This window comes from Gekko japonicus, unplaced genomic scaffold (assembly GCF_001447785.1).
Source record: "Gekko japonicus isolate JY-2015 unplaced genomic scaffold, Gekko_japonicus_V1.1 scaffold66, whole genome shotgun sequence".
Taxonomy (NCBI): domain Eukaryota; kingdom Metazoa; phylum Chordata; class Lepidosauria; order Squamata; family Gekkonidae; genus Gekko; species Gekko japonicus.
The window spans coordinates 2009144-2032140 of NW_015163605.1; the positions used below are offsets into that span (position 1 = coordinate 2009144).

Here is a 22997-nt window from a genome sequence, read left to right on the forward strand (position 1 = left end):
ATAGGGGAACAGCAGTCCCAGAGGCACCCACTGGAATGTGGTGTGCCTCAGGGGGCAGTGCTTTCCCCGATGCTTTTTAACATCTATATGCGCCCTCTCGCCCAGATTGCCAGGAGGTATGGGCTGGGTTGTCATCAGTATGCAGATGACACCCAGCTCTATCTGATGTTGGGCGGCCGGTCAGCCTCTGACCCGGAAGATCTTCACCAGGGCTTACAGGCCGTGGCTGAGTGGCTCAGGCTGAGTCGGTTGAAACTAAATCCAGCGAAGACGGAGGTCCTGGGCCTGAGTCGAAACGGTTCGGGGTTGGGGCTCCCTCTCCCGGCCTTCGGCGGGGTGCCTTTGGTGCCTGCGTCGGAGGTGAGGAGTTTGGGAGTGCTCCTGGACTCCTCCTTAACGATGGAGGCCCAGGTAGCAGCCACTGCCAGATCTGCTTTTTACCATCTGAGGCGGGTTCGGCAGTTGGCCCCCTTCCTCGACCGCGAAGACCTGGCTACAGTGATCCATGCGACGGTCACCTCAAGGCTAGATCACTGTAACGCTCTCTACATGGGGCTGCCTTTGTCGCTGACCCGGAAGCTGCAGCTAGTGCAGAATGCAGCAGCTAGGCTGCTGATGGACCTCCCCAGGTGGGAGCGCATCAAGCCTGGGTTGAAGGCGCTGCACTGGCTGCCTATAGCGTACCGAGTCCGCTTCAAAGTGCTGGTGCTTACCTTTAAAGCCCTATATGGCCTGGGTCCGACCTACCTGAGGGACCGCCTTTCCCCATACATACCCCCAAGAGCACTTCGGTCGGGTACCCGGAACCAGTTAGTAGTTCCGGGCCCCCGAGAGGTGAAATATGCTGCAACAAGGGCCAGATCATTCTCAGTGGCGGCCCCTGCCTGGTGGAATGAGCTCCCGGAGGAGATCAGGGCCCTGCGGGACCTTATGCAGTTCCGCAGGGCCTGCAAGACAGAGCTCTTCCACCAGGCTTTCACATAGGGGCCGCCACTGCTGTTGCCACCACTACCATCAACGGTGGTAAGAACATCGAAGCTGGGAGTGCCCTTAAACGTAGCGCTACTAGAATGCTGCAATGAGTACTGCGGGCGGGCTCGGACCATTTTTGGATGATGATGCCACCATTTTTTAACAACTTAAGACCGCCTGATAAAATGAAGCACTTTACTATTTATTATTGATTGTAATGTTATTGGATTTTATTGGATTTTATGTGATTTTATGTTCGGGCTGTGCCCCTTGTAAGCCGCCCTGAGCCCGCTTGCGGGGAGGGCGGGGTAAAAATACTTAAATAAATAAATAAATAAAGCGGCAGGCATCAGCTTCTTTCCCACTGAATGCAAAAGCTGTTTCCTTTTAAGTATTTGGGATGGTTTTTCGGCTTCCTTTTTACTATTTCGGATGGTTTTTTGGTACTCCATGTTGAGTGTCATGCTGCCAAATTGCAACTACTTTACCCAGAAAAAGCCATTTTAGCATTTCAGCGCAGTATGCAGGGTAGGAACAGTATATTGTTCCTCACACATCCTAATTACACTGTCATTACAGCTGCTCTTGATCAAAAATCAAAGCTGACTTTGTGAATGGAAGGGTGTGTGTGTGTGAAGCCCGATAGCTTATATTCCAAAGCAGCTTTGTATTGTTGCATGACAGTTCGACAAAATGAAAGGAAACAATCTCCCCCCTCCCCCCTGTTCACAAGGCACATTAGTAACATTTTAGCACTCAAGAACACTCTGTGGCAGTTTACCATCTGCTGTGAACAGGTGGCATTTGTGTAAACTATGAACATTTGAACCAGAGAGCGGCGCTTTCGCCACCTGTGCTACCCATCACGGTCTTCGTATTGTGCAACGTTTCCTAAATGTCACCCGATCTAGACTGTGATTTTCAAAAGGCTGCAGGCAGAGGCAGAGGAAGGATCACTGTTCTCTAAACAGTAATTCTATACACCTTACCTTGAGGAGGTACTTGGGAGACTGCAATGCAAAACAAGAAAGGAAAAGAAAGAACCCCTGAAGCAGCGTTAGAGCAGTTATGGAAGGGGCAAAATCAGGAAGCAGAGGAGAAATGGATTTGACGACCAGATTTCATACCATGCAAGGTGAGCCAGTAGAAACAGAAAGGTTTGGTAATAGGAGTATTTTTTTCTGCTGAAAATTGTGCATGCATCTCACATGAAAAGTACAGGCCTCTCTCTCTCTCTCTCTCTCTCTCTCTCTCTCTCTCTCTCTCTCTCTCTCTGTCTCTCTCTCTTGCTGAGATGGTTAAAAGAAACCCCTCTAATATAGCACAGGGAGAAACATGCTGCATCAGCACAGGTAACTTCAAACATTTCAGAAGGTCAAATGACCAAGTAAATATCAATCTTCTGCTTAGAACCGCAGAGATGTCCACAGGGAAGGATAGGGAGGGATTTCAGAACACTTCTTAGGCAGACAATGTTTTGGAACATCCCTTCAGAGGACAGAGGGAGAAAGATTCTTGAATCCTGGTTGTTAGAATCTGAGAGCAAAAACAGTTTGAGAGGCTGGGGGTTATTGACAGAAAAAAGCACATTGCGTGTGCACTTTTTGTTGTTGAAAAAGTTTAGTTTCCTGTGCAGTACCTAAGGGGGAATTGCTAGTGTACGGTATAGTGGCTGGAGTGCACGGGGGAAGGTCCCTGCTTGAAACTTAACTTCTGCCATGAACTCAAGCCCATAGCTGCATTGGAGCCTTTTGAGGCCCTGGCCCCCCCCCCCCCCCCCCCCCCCGCATGCTGCAGAGGGGAGTCCCCCAACTCAGCATTAAAGTGATTTTTGCCTGACACAGCATTGCCTACTTGAGACTTTCATTTGAAAGTGGGTTTTTTTTCCTGCAGAGAAAAGCAGTTTATTTGGGGAGGGGGAGAAAAACAATCCCATGCCGCTCTCTCTGGGCAAGGCAAGCCCTGTGCCCTCAGCCCTCCAATCCCATGCCGCTCTCTCTGGGCAAGGCAAGCCCCGTGCCCTCCCGCCTGTCAATCCCACGCTGCTGCTCTTTCTTGTTTTTTGTTGGCCAGCTAGGCGAGCCCTGCCTCCAATCCCACACTGCTGCTGCTCTCTCTTGCCTATCTTCGGCTGGCAAGTCAAACCCCTTGGGGTATCCCACGCTGCTTCTCTGCTCTCTCCCTCATCGCTCCCTGGCCAGCAAGGCAAACTGCCTTCTTCCCTCCAGTTCCCAAGCCAGCAAAGCAAGCGCCTCACTGCCCAATCCCTCCTTCGGCTTTGGACCCCATGATTTTGCTTCCATTCCTCTTGCCCCTCCCTTTCCCTTTTTATTTTCAGAGCTCAGCTCTGCCTCCCACCTTTGAATGGCGAGGATTCCTCTCCCTCCCTTCCCTTTTTATCTGCAGGGCTCAGCTCTGCCTCCCACCTCTGAACAATTAAATTATTTAAATTAGCCAGTGCCAAGTGCCCCCCAATAACTTTAAATGCCCCCCCACTTAGAAATTCATAACTACGGGCCTGCATGAACTCCTCAAAGGGCCTTTGGCAAGACACACTGTTTGAGGGGCCCCCAACTACAAAATGATAACAACAACACTGGCCTACCATACAGGGCCATTGTAAAGTTTAGGGACATAATGCATGTGAAGAGCTTTGAAGACAGAAAGCACCATATACATGCTAAGGACCAGTGTTACAAATACTGAATCGGAAGTGTCACAATAACACAATAACCAAGTAATGAGTTTGACTGCCATAGGGGTGACAACTGACATGACTGAGATGGAGGATTGTGTCTGATCCATTACCATGGACAGTCTGACCTGCTAAACCTCCAGACTGATTCTGATAAGTTATAGCATCAAGAAAAGCTTTGATCCTTCCCCCCACAACATTATTAGCCCCCAAAGGAAAAAAGACAGGCAAAGAGGGGTGCCTGTCTTTTTCCTAGTCAAGTTTTAAACAAGTGCATAGCAGGCAGTTTCAACTGGGGAAACCATGCAGGAGGGAAAGAAGAATTAAACTTCATCTCTTCCTTCACAATGTCTCTGATCCAATGGGAGACCTTCATGGCTCCTGTTTTCATTTTAAGAACACTGGGAAGATCTGAGCACATGTCTGCCAGCATCTCATCTGGTTTGACCCTCTGTGAATGGGATATAAGAAAAAGAAGAGGTTGCAGAGCTGGACTTGGTGAAGAATCCTTATCCTTAGTGTTGGTCCTAGTTGTGCTCATCTGATCTGCAGGCCTAACTTAGATAGACTTGTCTAGTCCCCCACTTTTCATAACGTCTAATTTGTGACAGGGCTTTGAACAGGGGAAATCCTAAAGACCTTTGTTTGATGACTAAGGAGCTAATGACTCATTCCCAAGAGGAAGATTACACTTTAATCCTCCTGTGTGCAACTAAAAGGGAAAAAAGCTAGGCAAAAATAAGACAGAAAAAGGATTATGATGATCAAAAGAGAAACTCCCCATGCAAATGAGCAACATCTGATCTTTTAAAGAGTTTAGAGCATTTTTTTTACAAATGAATAGTTTCAGGAATTTATAGATAACACACAAAATTTATTTTAAATTTGATCCAAAAGTATAATGTCATTGCTGTAGTAATCAAATACAGGTAGCTGCTAAGTTTGCCATCTCCAGGTTGGGAAATTCCTGCAGATCTGGGGGTAGAGTTTGGGGAAGCTGGGGTTTGGGAAGGAGTGGGACCTCAACAGGGTATAATCCCATAGAGCCCACCCTCTGAAGCCGCCATTTCCTCCAGGGGAACTAATTTTAGTAGTCTGGAGATCAGATGTAATTCCAGGAGATCTCCAGGCTATACCTGGAGGTTGGTAACCCAGGAAGCTACTCTATTGTAAAAAGAATACAAAAGAACCAAGAAACACCCTTATGTAATAGAGCATGGTGGGATTGCATTTCTTCTAGGTCTGGTACATTGCCTCATAGTGGAGAATCCCTTTTCAAAGGACACTAAGCAAAGGCACTAAGTGTAGAGGACTATGACGGACTGCACTTTTAAAGAGCTTAGAAGTGCTGTACAAACAACTAGAGGACTGTGAGGGGTTAATTCTTCACAGAAACAGAGAGCCTTGACTGACAGGCTGCTCCAAGCAATCTGATTGGTTAGCATTAGACTTCTGAACTTGATACTGAGGAGAATTCAGTCTGATTTCAGCCCTAGCTGAGAAGAGTCGCGTACTGACAGTTCCTGAATTTAGCCCTCACTGAGAGCAGTTTTATACAGATGGAGAACTGGGGGAAAGTTGGAAAGGAAGTTTGGGAAGTAGGCAAAGACTCCCATTTGGGCCATAGAAAGGGGGCAGATCTTCTAGTGAGAGGCGAATTTCTCTACCCAGTCAAACAGGGAGTTAGCTCTGAAGAGTGCAGAGTTCTCTAGTCTGGTGTGGTTAGAAACTGCCTTTAGAGACCTTAAGAATCATAGAATCATAGAGTTGGCAGGGACCTCCAGGGTCATCTAGTCCAAGCCCCTGCTCAATGCAGGAAATTCAGTCAGTTAAAAACTCAAGATGAGTACTGGTGTTTCAAGAGAAGGGGTTTGGACACTTGAAAGAGAAAAAAAAAGAGTGTTTCAGCCTTCTGGAAACCAAAAGAGTTAGAGAATACTCAAAGAAAGTGTACTGGAGTGTTTGGGAAAATACTGCAACAAAAGCCACTCAACATAAAGATTTAAGTCACTGTAAAAAACTTAAGAAACTCTCTTTAGCCTGAAGCATAAGAACTAAAGTCTGTGCATGTACTGATCTTATGTCAGAGTTATCTTTACTGAGTTACCTCAGAAATTTTACCCCTGATTTCACCTGACCTCTATGTTAAGTGAAATGTTTTGTCAATTTGGAATATAAAAACATCTCAAGTGCCATTTAAGTTAAAGGGGGCACCCGATCCTTCCCTCAGGTTCCTGGGCTGAGCAAACAGCCAAAATATTGTACTGTGGCAAGGTGGGACAGCCAGAGTTCTTCAGGAAAGAAGAAAACACATTACTAGTCAGGCAGGGAAAGGAAAATGGAGGGAAAATCTTGCCTCTGAGGGAGGGAAGTTGGGGCATCATAAGGACCTACCTTGATGCGGCCGGCACTGAGCTGTGGGGGTAAAGATCTGGATGCTGCTGTCACTCTGGCTCTTGTTTGTGCCAAGTTACCTATTTTTAAAAAGAGAGAAAGAAATGGAAGCAAAATTTTAGGCAATGGGCAAGAAGAATGTGTGAAGTAAAATGTGGAAGACAGGAAACTTGCCTGAGCAGCAGCAGCAGCATGAATGCTACTGGATAGTTTCTCATTGCTTCCGGATAATTGGGAGAGAAATGTTAGGGTGACAAGGCAAGAAAAGGAAGTCACTGCATTTTGTGTTAGCAGATCTAGAAAGAATACCACTACCTAGTTCCTCCCCCTCCCCCAATTACAATCATATCCTACTACAGGTTCAGAATGTCAAGGACTGAAAAGCTTGGAGCAGAAACTCACAGTGCCATACTAAGTCCATGGACTTCAATGAACTTAAGGTAAAGGTTTCCGATGCTCGAAAGCCAGTTGAATCTGACTCTAGGATGCAGTGCTCATCTCTGTTTTCAAGTCGAAGTGCCAGGGCTGTCCGAAGACGTTTCCGCGGTCATGTGGCCAGCATGACTAGACACCGAGGCGCACGGAATGCTGTTACCTTTCCACCGAAGCGGTACCTATTTATCTACTTGCAATTTCTTGCTTTCAAAATGCTAGGTTGGTAGGAGCTGGGACCAGAGACAGGAGCCCACTCCATCATGAGACACTTGGGTCTCGAACTGCTGAACTACCGACCTTCCGGTCTGCAGTTCAGTGTCTTAACCACTGAGCCACTGCAGCCTCCCCAGCAATGAATTTACAAGGGTTTTAATCCTTCTTATGATGTCACTGTGGCTGTGGTCATGCACACTAAATAATCCACTTTCAATTCACTTTCAGTGCACTTTCCAACTGGATTTTACTGTGTGAACTGGCAACATCCAGTTGGAAAGTGCACTGAAAGTGGATTATTTAGTGTGTGTGACCACAGCCAGAAAGTAAGAAAGGCTGCTGCCACACACGCTAAATAATCCACTTTCAATCCACTTTCAGTGCACTTTCCAACTGGAGTTTTACTGTGTGAACTGGCAAAATCCACTTTGAAAGTGCACTGAAAGTGGATTGAAAGTGGATTACTTAGCGTGTGTGGCAGCAGCCAAACTTAACCAGTGAGCTACTTAATAGGACAGGCTATGACATCAGGTTCCAGAGCTCCTTCTAGGCAAAGAAGGGATGAGATGTAGAACAAGATAAGGAAAGGATTTTCTTCAGCTTACACACACACACACACACACACATTTACACACCTTACTTTACACACCTTAATTTACTGATAAATAATAAATAGGAACATTTTAAGGAAGGGCCTTTTTCCACAGTGCCAGCATGATGTTTTAAAATGTGCATCTTGTTTTGTGAAGGGTCTTTCATGTATGGGAATGTGATCCCCATTGGGGTGACCATGGATGCCATGATGCCCATGAGTGGGTTTCCTGGTGCCTGCATTCTTCTTCCCCCAGACATCTTATTTATTAGACTTTTATACCACCCTCCCCACAAGCGGGCTCAGGGTGGTTCACAACACAACTATAAAAACATATAAATCAAAATAAATAGTCTAAAATACAGATCTAATTAAACTTGACCATGACATGGCGCCATAATACAGTTCAAGCCCTCTGATTTGTAATTTAAAATTAACAGTTAACAATGGGAGGAGGGGAGTGGAAGCAGTTTGCTAGGCAGATAGTTGTTAATACTAGCCATTAAAACGGCTAAAAACCATTGCTGTCCTCAACCAAATGCTTGGCAGAACATCTCTGCTTTGCAGGACCTGTGGAATTCTGATAGATCCTGCAGGGTCCTGATGTTAGTAGGCAGAGAGTTCCACCAAGCCGGAGCCAGGGCTGAAAAGGCCCTGGTTCCGGTCGAGGACAGCCAGATGCTCTTTGGGCCAGGGACTTCCAGTAGATGTTAGTCACTGGAGCATAAGCTTTTGGGGGGACACACCAAGAGAGGCAGTCCCACAGGTATGTTGGTCCCTGACTGTTTAGGGCTTTAAAGGTCACCAAAACCTTGAACCTGACCCAGTACTTGACATGGAGCCAATGTAGCTGGTGAAGCACAGATTCTATACATGTAGTTCTTGGTGTCCCTGTGAGGACCTGCACTGCTGCATTCTGGACAAGCTGTAACTTCTGGGTCAGCCTCAAGGGCAGTCCAGTGTAGAGTGAGTTACAGTAATCAAGCCTAGAGGTGACCGTTGCATGGATTACTATGGTTAGGTCAGGGTGAGACAGGTATGGGCCCAGCTGCCTGGCTTGGGATAGTTGGAAGAACACCAGCTTGGCCACATTTGTAACCTGGGTTTCCATTGACAGGGAGTCATCCAGGACCACACTCAAGCTCTCGACTGTCTGCACCAGTGTTAAGTGTACATGGTCAAGGGCCGGGAGCTGGCACCCCAAATCCTGGTCTCCCTGACCCAGCCAGAGAACCTCCATCTTTGGCAGATTCAGTCTCAATTGGCCCTGCTTCAGCCATCCCACCATGGCCTCCAAACCCTCAGCCCAATTTCCTGGGGCGGCATCTGGCTGGCTATCCATCAGCAGTCCAGCCCAGCCCAAACCTTCATGCTAGCTGGACGAGGGGGCGCATGTAGATGTTAAACAATACTGGGGAGAGGATAGGCAACAAGGGACCCTGCATGTCATGGGGTATTGAGAAGACACCTTCCCACCCAGCACCATCCTCTGTCCCCAACGATGGAAGAACAAGGCAACCCACTTCAGGGCTATCCCATGTACTCCAAGGTCGGTGAGATGGTGGACCAGCAGATCGTGATCTACTGTGTCGATGTCAGACTCGGGTTCACCCTATCATGTATGTCTACACCTGTATTGTTCACAACCTGCTTCCATGTAACCAGCACCCCATCCCTCTCCTTCCTTCCTGGCTTTCCCAGCTGCAGCAGATGTATCTTGTTATTGCTTATCACTCACCCTTGCTGACGGGGTGGGGGGAGAGTATGCGTGAATGATTGTAGCTAGGGAGGCAATGCCGTAACCATTTTCTCAAGCTGTACCTCAGGAGTATTCTCATATGAATGTCCTTGAAGATGATAAGACTTTGAATGGCTAGTTGAACCATTGTATCTGTTCAGTTCTTAGAGTGGCTTATACGTGTGCCTGTGTGACGTATGATTGGAATGTGAGTTTTAGTTATATCCTGGGTCCCCGCTTTCCCCCTCCATTCCTGACAAAGGGTTCATATCTACAGTATCTCAAATCTCTTCAATAAACTTTCCTCAAGAAGGTCTGTGTCTGAGAGTGAGCTGCCTGAGAGCCTGACAGTTGAACGCTGCCATCAGGTTGAGCAGTAACAGTAGCACCAACCCACCTTGATCCAACTGCCTATGGAGGTCATCTGTGAGGGCGACCAGCACAGTCTCTGTCCTGTGGCCAGGGCAGAAGCCAGACTGGAGGGGGTCTAGTGCCAATGTGTCCTCCAGGAAACTCTGAAGTTGCTCAGCAGTCGCTCTCTCAACTACCTGACCCAGAAACGAGAGATTTGAAACTGGGTCAGAGGGAACTAGTGATGGTTACTTGAGAAGTGGTATCACCATTGCCTCTTTTAAGCCTCTGGGTAGACCCCTGAGCTCAGGGACAGATTGATAATGTCCATCAGAAGGCCCTGTATGCCCTTGCTGCCAGCTCGCACCTGCCACGAAGGACACGGGTACAAGAGGCAAGTGGCTGGCTTCACAAACTTCAGGATCCTGTTGACACTGGCCTCAGAGAGCCGGTTGAAGATGTCAAATACTGAATCCAAAGACAGCCAAGAGGCCTCTAGTTCCTTTACTGTATTAAGATTGGCCAGCAGGTCATGGCGGAGCGACACAACTTTCTCCGTGGAAAAGCTCAGAAATGCCTCGCAGCTTATGTCCAAATTACTAATTACAGACTCCTTACTGGAGCAGGATGTTTTCAGAAGAACCCAGGAGGACCTTTATGTCTGCAGGGGCCACCTTTTCAGAAACAATTGCCTGCCTCCATTGTAGGAGGCTGCTTGGCTTGCAACCTCCCAACATGTTGTGACTGGCCTCAGCATCCCATGGCAGCCATTTTGTGGTGTCCCCTCAACTCCTCATTCTCAAAGTTCCAAAAGTGGACATTTGCTCAACAAAACTAACTAGTTTCTTTTCTTTTAGATGAGTACCCTGCTAAAGCCACATACAAATGGGCCTGCCCCCATGATATGCACACAGAATATTTTACTCATGGGCTGCCTCTTGTACAAATGAATCATAAAGGGTGTTGAATAAGATGGTAGAATTCTTGGACTATACTACTTTAGACAGCAGGTGGAGGCATTTTTGAATGCTCCAGCATGTAGAAATCTTCCAGTATGTAGTAAACTACAACAATCAGGGGAAAGGTTTTGCACAGGGAACACATGCAGGGAACTTTCAAAATCTTTAAAAGTTTTCTCTAAATAAACATGCAGAGGAGTCTGAACACTAATGGCCCAGTTTCTGCCTGATTAATCTACCATCTCATTTTGTGTGATGCGTAAAAAGGTGATGCGCATTGGGACAAAAAATATCACAGCTTCAAGTATAGGCTAATGGGGTCTGAACTTGTTGACACTGAGAGGGAGTCAGATGTTGGGGTCATAGTGGACAGCTCAATGAAAGTGTCAGCCCAGTGTGCTGCAGCAGTGAAAAAGGCAAACTCTATGTTAGGGATTATTAGGAAAGGGATTGAGAATAAAACGACCAGTATTGTAATGCCCCTCTATAGATCTATGGTGCGGCCTCATTTGGAATACTGTGTACAGTTCTGGCCACGAAATCTCAAAAAGGACATTGCAGAGCTGGAAAAAGTACAGAGGAGGGCAACCAAGAGGATTAGGGAGTTGGAGCAGCTTCCCCATGATGAAAGGCTGAAGAGTCCGGGACTTTTCAGTTTAAAAAAGAGATGACTAAGGGGGGGACATGATAGAGGTTCATAAAATTATGCATGGGGTGGCGAGAGTTGACAAAGAGAGTTTTGTCTCCCTTTCCCCAAAATACTAGAACTTGAGGGCATCCAATGAAACTAATGGGCAGTAGGTTCAGGATGGACAAAAGGAGATACTACACAGAGTCACACACACTAAATAATGCACTTTCAATGCACTTTCTAATTGGATTTTGCCAGTTCACACAGTAAAATATTGATGGAAAGTGCACTGAAAGTAGATTGAAAGTGGATTATTTACTGTGTGTGACCGCAGCCAGAAAGTGATTAAAATATGGAATTTGCTACCAGAGGATGTTGTGATGGCCACAGAAATAAATTAACAGCTTTAAAAGAGGATTAAACAGATGCATGGAGGGTAGGTCTATCAGTGGTTACTAGCTGTGGTGTGAATCCCAGAGAAAGGCAACATAGGTGAAGGCCTCGGCCTCTATGCCCTGTTATTAGCTCTCCAGATGAACTGGGTAGCCACTGTGTGAAAGAGGATGCTGGACTAGATGGACCATTGGTCTGATCCAGCAGGGCTCTTCTTATGTTCTCTATACTACATCAAGAAACTGTGTGAACAAAGCTAGAGAACTTGAGTTCAGGGAGTAGCACAAAAGTCTAGATAACAGATCACTGATCATTAACATTTACAAGCACTTTTCAAAGCATCACTTCGTGGGTGAGAAGAGGAATAAAGCTACTAAGTATGATTTCTTACGAACTCTTATTCATCCTCTGTGGCTTAAAGATGATGAGAATGTGGTTTTGAGCGATTCTGCATCTAGCATTCGCTCCACATTTTCTCAACTGGGAGGCAAAAGTGCAGCTCAAAACCACATTCAAATACGTAAGAGCAATGCCGTACTGACTGCAAAGTCGTCATCCCTGAACGGCCATAAATCTATGCAGAAGGTACCATAAAACCCAATGATCAAAGAAAGCGAAAGCAGCATGCAGGGAGTGTACCATAAAAATCCGATGATCAAAGAAATTGAAAGCAGCATGCAATGCAGGGGGGAATTTCTGTTCCAATGTGGGTATTGTAAAACAATGGAGGGAAAGGCCAATGCAGAATCGCCCAGAGATTAATGTGTGCAAATTGGCAACTGGAGTTTTACATGGCAGGCAGGTAAATAACATACCCTGCTAAATAACATTCCAATAAGCTTCTGTTAATGGGGCAAGACCCTTTTTCCCCTCCAGTTTGCTGGTGACCATCCTATTCCACTGAAATCCAGAGGAGGCCTGCACTGCACTCATCTTTGGTAGGATTCTGCCCATTGTGTGAAATGTTGAGACTCCGTTACGCAACTGGTTGACATGTTTAAAGAATTATCATTTCCAACATTTTGGAGTAGAGCTTTTTTTTTTTTGGGTAAAAAGTTTTTTTTAAAAAAATGGTGCGGAGAAGCTTTAAAAAAAGAAAAGCTTTGAAAAGAGAGAGAGGAAATGATGAGGATGATGCATGTGCAAGCCATTCCAGATATATTTCAAAGTTTTAAGTAGAGAGTGGAGCACAAGATGTCCAAATGTTTTCTCTGGCTACATATCTTCAGAGGCTAAACAGTGATTAATAGCATTGAAAGAACCCTTTGAAGCGGGATTGGTGACATCAAAGTCCTAATCCATGGGTGGCAGGATTTTTATAATGAGTGGGAAGCATTTTAACACATTTCAAAGGATTTACAGCATGAATAAACAATAGGCTTCTGCAGATGTGCCACACACCTTTCAGAAACATAACACATAAATAAGTTTCCATTTTAATTTAAATGTAAATAAAGTGTTAACACTTCTTTCAGATGTTAAAAAAGTGCCTTGTTTGCAGTCACTTTGCTGTTTGGCTCCTCGCTTTTACAGAAACCATGTTAATTCCCAACAACCTTCTCTGTATTCCAAAGTTATAGCCCAGGCTAAATATCCGGAAAGAGTCAGCATTAAATAAACAGAACTCTCCTTTTAAAAAATGCATTCATCTAATAGGAAAGCAAAAATTCAATAAGCATAGCAGTCATATTACACCCAAAAGACCTTTGACATTCTGCCTTCCAATCTGAATTTATAACACACAAGTTTGCAGATCTTACGGGAAACACTTTGGAAACTGGCTTGGGGGGTGGGGTGCCATAGAGTCACAGCTGATTTATGGCAATCCTGTAGGGTTTTCAAGGCAAGAGATATTCAGAGGTGCTTTGCCATTCCCTGCCTCTGTGTAGGGACCCTGGACTTACTTCATGGTCATCCATCCAAATAATGACCGGGGCCAACCCTGCTTCACTCCTGAGGTTTGATGAGATCAAGCTAACCTGGGATGTCCAGGTTAGGGCAAACTGGCAGTATGGATTATGAAAGTTACATAAATCAGCACAAAAGGGCAATCGCTTTGGGGTTCAGGTTTGTCTTCAACAGGCTATCTCACAAATAGGAAAAATGTCAGAAAGGGGGCTTTGTTCCATCATCTGGGAATTACTTAGGTAGCCAACAGGCCCACTGCCCTTGAGCTAACAGCTGTCCTTGAAAATCTCCTCCTCTTTATTGTCAAACATGTTCTATGGAACAGATTTAAGACTGACTTTTGAAACTTGTCGGTTTAGGAATCTGTGATCACAGCTTTCATAACTGTTGCCTCACTTGGGAGTAAGAAGGCTCAAAGTGATTGGCAAAGATTCATAATAGGATGGAAGTATTAATAACGCATCATGCCAAAAAACGAAGAACACATGATGTACAAAATGTATACCATATCAAGAAGAAATACACTGTTTTTCTGATTTTGTTTGCAGTTAAAGTTGTTCTTGGAGCACAGAGTTTCGATTCAAACTTGGAGCACAGAGTTTCAGTTCAAAATTGTAAGCCGCCCTGAGTCCGTTTGCAGGGAGGGCGGAGTAAAAATGTTAAAAACAAACAAACAAAGAAATAAATAAATCTGCTGCGTATGATACATAAAAACATTTCCCCATTTTTCCTGCTCTCAGATGTGCAATTATCGGTCACACCTCTGGAGAAAAACGCACCCACACATAAACACACCATGTCCAGCTGAGCTATCATGCAAATATATATGTATTCCTCATACATACTACTCATCACTGATATATGTACCTTATTTTAATCCCATAAAAATAGATAGTAAGTTTATTCACAAGCATTTGCAATCGTTTATTTTAAAATAATGATCTGCATGTGTTTTCACAGGGAAATAAGTGTCATTTGGCTTAGGGGCAATGTTACAGAGAAATAGCATATACAAAACTTATCCATACAAAAATGGCTAATGTGACATGTTTTCATGACAAAACAGAAACACAGGGAAGCTAACTCTCTAAAAGAAGAATGACAAAGCTTATATATGTGTTATTTAATTCACTTATACCCCACCTTTCTCCTCAATGGGGATCCAAGGTGGCTTAAATCATTCTCCATTCTGTCATCACAACAACACTATGTGGTAGGTTAGGTTGAGAGACTGTGACTGGTCCCACGTCACTTGGTCAGCTTCTATGGCACAAGGTGTGAGTTCAAACCCAGGTCTTCCAGATACTGATCCAGGTCTTCCATATACTTCCAGACACTCTTAACCACTACACCACACTGGTTTCTGCTGCTTCAAATATTGAAGAGTTACTATTAGAGTTATGCATTGCATTTTTTTAAGGGGTTAGTTCGGAGTTCTCTGTCTGATTTGCAGAACATCAGGTACATGAAACTATTCTAGGGACTGTATGACATGTGGCTGGTGGTTTGTAAGTCAGGCCAGGGATGGAGGAAGTCACAAAGAGTGATTAGTTCATGCGTATGAGACACTCCCAACTGTTTGGTAGATTGGTAAAATGTAAAACCTAGTAAAAGATGAAATAAGTAGATTCAGTAGGACAGGGTCCCCAACTTTTTAAAGGCTGCAGGCATCTTTGAAATTCTGACACAGGGTGGTAGGCACAACTACAAAATGGCTGCTGCAGGAGGTGAACCCAACCACAAAATGGCTGCCACAAGAGGCAGAGACAACCAAAAAATGGCAGGGAGTGTGTCTATGCATTCGTCTAACAGCAACTCTTCAACATTTCAAGCAGAAACACTGTTTACCAGGATACCTTTAAAAGTGAACTTATTGTTTAAAAAGAAACATTTTGTGGCATACACACAGCTTACTTTCAGTCATGCAGTGAAAATCCTTGTGCTGCCGAAGCACGTTTTTAAAAATCTTCACAATCAGCTCTCCAACAGTCAATCAGAAGCCCTGCTGGGTGAAAGCTCCACTTAGCCCTGCCCACTTTCTAAAAACATTTAGTGGGCATCAGAAAAGGTGTTGGCGAGGGCTATGGCTCACATGGGTGCCATGTTGGAGATCCCTGCAGTTTAGGGTTGCGAGGTCTTACCTGTCTGCCGGTGGGGGGCTCCTGACTTGATCTTTGAGTCTTCTGGTGCACACGCCACAATGACGTCACCCAGAAGTGACGTCATCAGGCTGGGTACATTGTACAGGGGATGCTCTAGCATTTGGCTAAAATCTCTATGGTCACAGTAGAGTTTTGAGCCAAATGCTAGAGCATCCCCATGCAGCATGCCTAGCACAATGACTTCACTGCCTGGTGACACCATCACGCCAGACATGTTGGGTGCGGTGGGGCTTTTCAGGGGCGGGGCTCCCCTCACCAGCCAACTGACTGGAGCTGGATTGGGGGCCCCAAAATCAGGGGAAACCCCACCCCCATTGGGGCGTAGGTGACTCTACTGCAGTTGTACCCTTTCAGCCTCACAGCGTTGTTTGGAGAATAAAATGGAGGAGAGAATAATGTTGTAAGCCACTTTAAGTCCACATTGGGTAGAAAAGTATACATGAAGTAAATAAAATAAAATAAAACAAAATAAAATAAAAACCCTTGCTTGTAGGCTTGCAAGCCTCTATCTTTCCATGCACAGTATAAGGATGTTTTCTGAAGTGCCTCTCTATTCTCAACTGTCAGAAAAAAGCTCCCCCCCCCCCAGTCACTGAATTACAACTTTCTGCTTCTTTCCAAATATCTTAATAGCCTGGGAAAGACCAGCTGCTTGACAGTACTACTCCCTATTCTTTATGCCGTTAGCAGGATACTGATCTGCGCCAAATCCTTAATGGGTCTATTTATACTTTGCTGCAAGCTAAACCCTGTTTCACAAATTGTGTCTACAGGCTCAACAAATGTTGAAGGAGCATCGTGTAGTTGTGATAAAAGGCCTGCAGCATCAGAGATTATTATATCACTCAACAAGGCAGTTTTACTTCTGGACAGAAAAAAGTAAAAAAGAGTTGATTTCACTGGGATTTGTGACAGAGTACCACAACAGAGGGAGCTGCGGTGGCTCAAGTGGTTAAGACGCTGAACTGCAGGCTGTGGAAGGTCGGTAGTTCAACAGTCTGAGACCCGAGTGTGCCGCATGACGGAGTGAGCTCCCGTCTCGAGTTCCAGCTCCTGCCAACCTAGCAGTTCGAAAGCAAGAAATTGCAAGTAGATAAATAGGTACCGCTTCAGTGGGAAGGTAACAGCGTTCCGTGCGCCTTGGTGTTTAGTCATGCCGGCCATATGACCACGGAAACGTCTTCGGACAGCACTGGCTCTTCGGCTTTGAAACTGAGATGTGCACCGCAACCCTAGAGTCGGATTCGACTGGCTTTTGAGCAAGGGAACCTTTACCTTTACCTTTTACCACAACAGACCTATCAAGCTCCTATGGAACAGCTCCCTAAGAGCAGGAATAGATTCCCCTCAAATGAGCTTTCTTTCTGTGGCCTATTGTAAGTCCTGGCCAAGGATTTCTGGACACACTGCAAAACAGTATATTTTCAGAAATGCACATTGGTTTCATTTTGAATTGAACTAGGGAAGTTTTCAGGTTATGTTTTTTGAGGGGAGAGGGGAAAAATTGCTGAGCAGCAGAAAAGTTGCCGGTTCAAGAATTGCAATTTCATTGCTCAACAGATAGTAAATCATTTACAACTGCATTAATGCCAACACCTGAAAAATACACAGGCCATCTCAAGGCTCCCTGAACATTCATTGATCATGTTTGCAAGGGTAGACAAAATGTTCCGTTATGCAGCGGTACAGTAAAGTCTGGACTTAATGGTCTTATGTAGAACCCCTTTTAGGTTGTAATGGAAAGCTACAGTCTGTTTTTGGCTCCCCCCCCCCATGCTGAGCCCATAAGTGGGAACTGTGGACTTCTGCCCCAAAGTTCTGCCCTTACGATACCAATGGGATTATAGCCCCTTCTCTGTCTAAATTAATGTATTGTCAAAAATCTGTTTGCATACATTTGTAGTTATACCTGCCATTTAACTCACCGCAGGCTACAGCTCATGGTCAGTGTTTCTTCTAAGCTGAGTTAGTATGAGCTAGCTCAGTGTTTTAGCCTCCAGCTCACACATTTTTGTCTTAGCTCAGGAAGCTTGGCTCTAGAGCAAACTAATTTATGCAGTAGCCAAATCGTTCACTCACAACTTTAATGCCAGTAGCTCACAAAGTAGAATTTTTGCTCGCAAGACTCCACAGCTTAGAGGGGGCATTGTGGTGGTGGTAGTAGTGACAGAAAAAAGTGTCAGGTTCAAATCCTCAATTTGTCCTCCCACAAGGGGTGCCTGCTTTGGGGCAGCAGGGTGGTAATCCCCACTCCACTTAGAAATCAAGTCCTTGGCGCACTGCATGAGAATCGCCCGGGGATCGTCAGGATGAAGGCCCTGGCCAGGAGCTATGTGTGGTGGCCAGGGCTGGACAGTGAAATCGAGGACAAAGTTAAGCTCTGCCAGAAGTGTCAGGAATCCAGACCCGAGCCCCTGCAAGCCCCGATGCAGCCATGGGAGTTGTCCCATAAACCCTGGGTGAGGCTACATCTCGATTTTGCCGGGCCCTTCCAGGGACAAATATTCTTTCTGCTGGTCGATGCGTGCACAAAATGGCTAGAGGTAGTACCAGTCCCCTCTACCTCCTCCCGGTCGATCATCCGCACGATGTGGCAGATCTTTAGCTCCCATGGTATTCCTGACTCCCTGGTTATGGACAACGGCATGGCCTTCACCTCAGTGGAGTTTCAGGAGTTCGTGCAATATTACGGCATCAGACACATATGCTCCGCTTTGTTTCACCTTGCCACCAACGGCAAGGCTGAACGCATGGTCAGAACTACAAAAGAGTCCCTGCACCGCATGGATCAGGGGGACTGGGACTACCAGTTAGCCGCTTTTCTCTTTAACCAGCACACAACCCCACACACCACAACTGGCCACAGTCCAGCTGAGCTCCTCATGGGCCGGCGCCTACTGACCCGACTGGACCACTCCACCCAGACAGGGCCCCAGAACACAGTGCAGCCACCAAAGACGAGGAGGCTCCAAAGGGGTTCTTCCCGGGGGACCCCGTGTATGCCTGGAAGTACACCCACTGTCCCACTGGGATTCCGGCTAGAGTCATCTGGTTGACAGGGCTGCTCTGCTATGAAGTCTCCGGCGAAGATGGGCAGCTGTTAAGACGACACATAGACCAACTACGCTGCCTCCTCCTTCCAGCAGATACTGACACTCCTGCCGACAGCGCCTCCGATGGTCCAACTTCCTGGGAACCCGAGGCAACCACACCAGCAGAGCCACGTCTGAGCACTCCACCAGGCGAAAGCAACAGCAGCAACGCAGAGCCAACAGACGGCCAGGAGCTGCCCAGTGGTCCCACACCGGCAGAGGTTCCAGCGACCATGGTCCCTTCACCCGAACCAGCCAGGATGATGCCAAAGAGTACAACCTCAGAGTCAGGCATGCAACGTTCCACTAGGGAGCAGCAGAAACCCGCTTATCTCAGACACTATGTCTGCTAGGGGGCATCTGGACCAAGGTGGGAGTGGTGTTGTGTACCATGATAAGACTATGCGCATGCGGTCAGGCTTGCACATGGCCACAGGAACATGCTGCACTTCGCACCCAAGGACAATAGCAGCTATGGATCCGAGAATTCACCTATCGGTCAGCCCGAATCCTAATAGGGAACCAATAGGGGGAGCTGTGTGTAAATAATCCAATCATGGGTGTGGGTGTGAGTGTTGGGTGTGTTTTGAACGGGAATATAAGCGGGCCATGGGCCACGCTAGTTATCTCATGTTCTCCTATGTACTAATAAAGTATGAGCTGAAATGACTACTCTATGCATCAGTCTCAGTACTTTGTATCTCCCATCCAAGTATCAACACTGATTAGCTTCCGAGATAACCATTCTGCATCCCATTTCCCTACGAATGCTTCCTATTTTAATGCTGTTTTGACATTATGGTTATTGGAATCCAGTTAACTGTTTTCACATGGGTTTTTTAAGGAGGTTTGGTGGATTTTATTTTGCTGTTTCATTCTGTTTTGATATTTAGAAACTGTCTTGGACATTCAACGGTACTGAAAGGCAGAACACACACATATCTGTGAATCACCTTCAGGGATCTGATTCCAGCCCACTTCTGGGAAATACTGCTATGTTTGTTCTTTAAAAGGTAGGTCTGCAGCCCTGCTGCCCTCTTCATGTGGAGAATAGTCAGTGAAGGTGTAGGGCTATCCCTGGGTCCATGCCAGGCAGGTGTTCCCATATCAGACCCTGTCCCAGGAACTGAGAACAAATACAGAAATGGGTAGGCTAGCCAAGTGCCTATTGGTTCCCTCAGGCACTGTGGTCAGAGTATCTACCAGTGAGATATAAACCACTGAGTGTAGGTACTGCTCCTCCCATTAGGATTGCAGGGTTTCAGCTTTGTAACCTATATGGATGTTATGTATTAGACCAGGTAAGGTCCTGGGCCAATGAATGCCCATGCACAAGGAGGGATGCCAGCCTCCTGGTGGGACCTGGGAATCCCCTGGAATTAGAGTTGATCTTCAGATTATGAAGTTCAGTTCCCCTGGAGAAAATGGATGCTTTGGAGGGTGGATTCTATGGCATTGTACCTCACTGAGGTCCCTCTTCTCCCCAGGCTCCATCTCCAAATCTTCAGGAGTTTCCCAACCTGGATCTGGCAACCCTACCCCCCCATCCCCCTCCGGTGGTCAGGGGGGACTTGGCAACTCTGTGCACAAGACAGAGTTGGCCTTGTCTTGCCAAGACCCCCAGTGCAGGAAGACACAACCATCTCATGGCTCCAAGTACACTGAGTTCTCCCTTCCACCAAATCTTCCTCCAACAGAGAAGGAATTCCTTCATCAAAGAAATACTCAAGGAAGCCTTTATCCATTATAAAAGGTCATTCTCTATTGAAGGAATTCTTTTTCCCTTGAAGGCTTAGCAGAAAAGACACATAGTATTCAACCCACTTTGTTCCTATGCACCAGCAGCCCCACATAGCCAGCATCACACCCCTGCTTTTGACATGCTATAAGAAGAGGCAAGATTATCTCTACACTTGATGTAATTTTGATTTCCCTGCAAACAGAGGCTACGATTTGGAGATACCAGCTGGGACAGTATATAAAAATACAATACAGTATGAAATAATCATATAACTCTAAAGGAACTCTGATTTCCATTGGTGAGGAAATGGCAGAATTATTAGAGTTCTTCCTTAATCTTGCACAGATTTCACAACCACAGGGCACCTTTTATCAGATGCACTCATGTCCAAGCCCTGTTTGTTTCCATCCGCTTGCACAGAATAAAATTGCCAAGGTTTTCTACAGCATTATGTTCTATGAGTATCTGCAGCAATTGTTTTATACAGCACAAACACAAGTAAAATAATTATTAAAGCAATGGATAAAGTAACAAGAAGTTGGCACTTTTTCTTCTGTAGTCAGTTCCCTGTTTTTCAGCCTTTTGCTTCAGAAGTAAGATGTATTATTTATTGTGTGTGCTACTTACTGTCTTTGGGAAAGAACGATAGAGTTTTCAAAATAGCTGAGATCCCAGTTTTGCTACATCATGGCAAAGCTGCCTCCAGTAATCCCAGCAAGAGAACATAAGAACATAAGAACATAAGAGACGCCAATGTTGGATCAGGCCAAAGGCCCATCCAGTCCAACACTCTGTGTCACACAGTGGCCAGAAATACCAGTGCCATCAGGAGGTCCAGCAGTGGGGCCAGGACATTAGAAGCCCTCCCACTGTTGACCCCCCCAAGCACCAAGATGACAGAGCATCACTTGCCCCAGAGCCCCTAGCTATACCTTGTGGCTAATAGCCACTGATGGACCTCTGCTCCATATGCTTATCTAATTCCCTTTTGAAGCCGTCCATGCTTGTAGCACCCACCACTTCCTGTGGCAGTGAATTCCAAGTGTTAATCACTCTTTGGGTGAAGAAGTACTTCCTTTTATCCGTTCTAACCCGACCGCTCTGCAGTTTCATGGAGTGCCCACGAGTTCTTGTATTGTGAGAAAGGGAGAAAAGTACCTCTTTCTTTACCTGCTCTTTCCCATGCATAATCTTATAAACCTCGATCATGTCACCCCTCAGTCGTCTTTTCTCCAAGCTAAAGAGCCCTAAGCGCTTTAACCTTTCCTCATAGGGAAAGTGTTCCAACCCTTTTATCATTCGAGTTGCCCTTTTCTGCACTTTTTCCAAAGCTATAATATCCTTTTTAAGGTGTGGTGCCCAGAACTGCACACAGTATTCCAAATGAGGTCTCACCATTGATTTATATAGGGGCATTATTATATTGGCTGATCTGTTTTCAATACCCTTCCTAATAATCCCCAGCATAGCATTGGCCTTCTTTATTGCAGTCACACACTGTCTCGACATTTTCAGTGAGGTATCCACTACAACTCCAAGATCTCTCTCTTGCTCAGTTTCTGCCAGTTCAGACCCCATCAATGTGTATTTATATTTAGGATTTTTGGCTCCAATGTGCATCACCTTGCACTTGGCCACATTGAACCCCATTTGCCATGTTGACGCCCACTCGCCCATCCTTGACAGATCCCCTTGGAGTGCCTCACAATCCTCACTGGTTTTCACCACCCTGAACAACTTTGTATCATCCGCAAATTTAGCCACTTCACTGCTTACTCCCATCTCCAAATCATTAATCAGTTTAACTTCTACAGAAATTAGCATGATTCTTGTTTCATATGGGAGAGGGCCTATACATACAGGAAACACACCAAACTCTGAATCTTTGTAAAGTGCATTAAGAATCACAGGATGAAGATCATGGCCTGAAATATCTTTTTCCCCCTTACTCTCCCCCTGCTTTTTAAAAACATGATGAAGAGTCCCAGAGAACTCAAAAGTTAATCCATAATGTTGTGTTATTTTAGTTGATCTAAATCAAATGTTATGGTATCACCTCCTGTGGGTGAGGAGCACAGTGAATTCCTGTTCCATGATGTCAACATGTTAGGGGATTGACAGAGACATTCTATGATGGATTCATGGTGAATGTTTCCTGGTTTATCTTTCATCTGCCTCTTGCCTTCCTTTTCTTTAGAACCCCCTCTCCCTTTGCTCCTATTCACCATTCCTTCTTTCAGGGCTTTTTTTGGTAGAAAAAGCCCAGCAGGAACTCATTAGCATAATAGGCCAAACCCAAAAGCAGTAACTCATTAGCATACTAGGCCACACCCTGACAGCACAGCTCATTCGCATATTAGGCCACACCCCCATGTTACCAGAAGTGTGGTCATCCAGCCACACCTAGCTTTTGCTTCTTATTCTGTTTACCTTGTTTGTTGTCAAAACCCAGGGCTTTTTTCATGTTAGGCCACACACCCCTAACTGTAGCCAATCCTAATGAGTTTCTGTTGTTGGATGTGGCCTATTATGCTAATGAGTTCCTGCTGGGCGTGACCAACTTGGGAGCCAGCCGGAACTCCGTTCCTGTGCGTTCCTGCCCAAAAATAGCCCTGCCTTCTTTCCTTACCTCTCTCCCCCTTTGGCTTCACTTTGTACTTCCCCAAATGGTGAAAAGTCCAGGGATGGACAACATTACGCACAACAATTAAAAAATGCAGA

General features: G+C 45.7%; 1 protein-coding gene across 1 annotated transcript in view; it reads right to left on the minus strand.

Annotated features, from left to right (window-relative positions):
* MYO3B (myosin IIIB) overlaps positions 1–22997 on the minus strand; it is a 426227-nt gene that overhangs the window by 162879 nt on the left and 240351 nt on the right. The window contains 1 exon segment of the mRNA XM_015407261.1: positions 6062–6141. Within this exon segment, the coding sequence (XP_015262747.1) occupies positions 6062–6141 (80 nt within the window).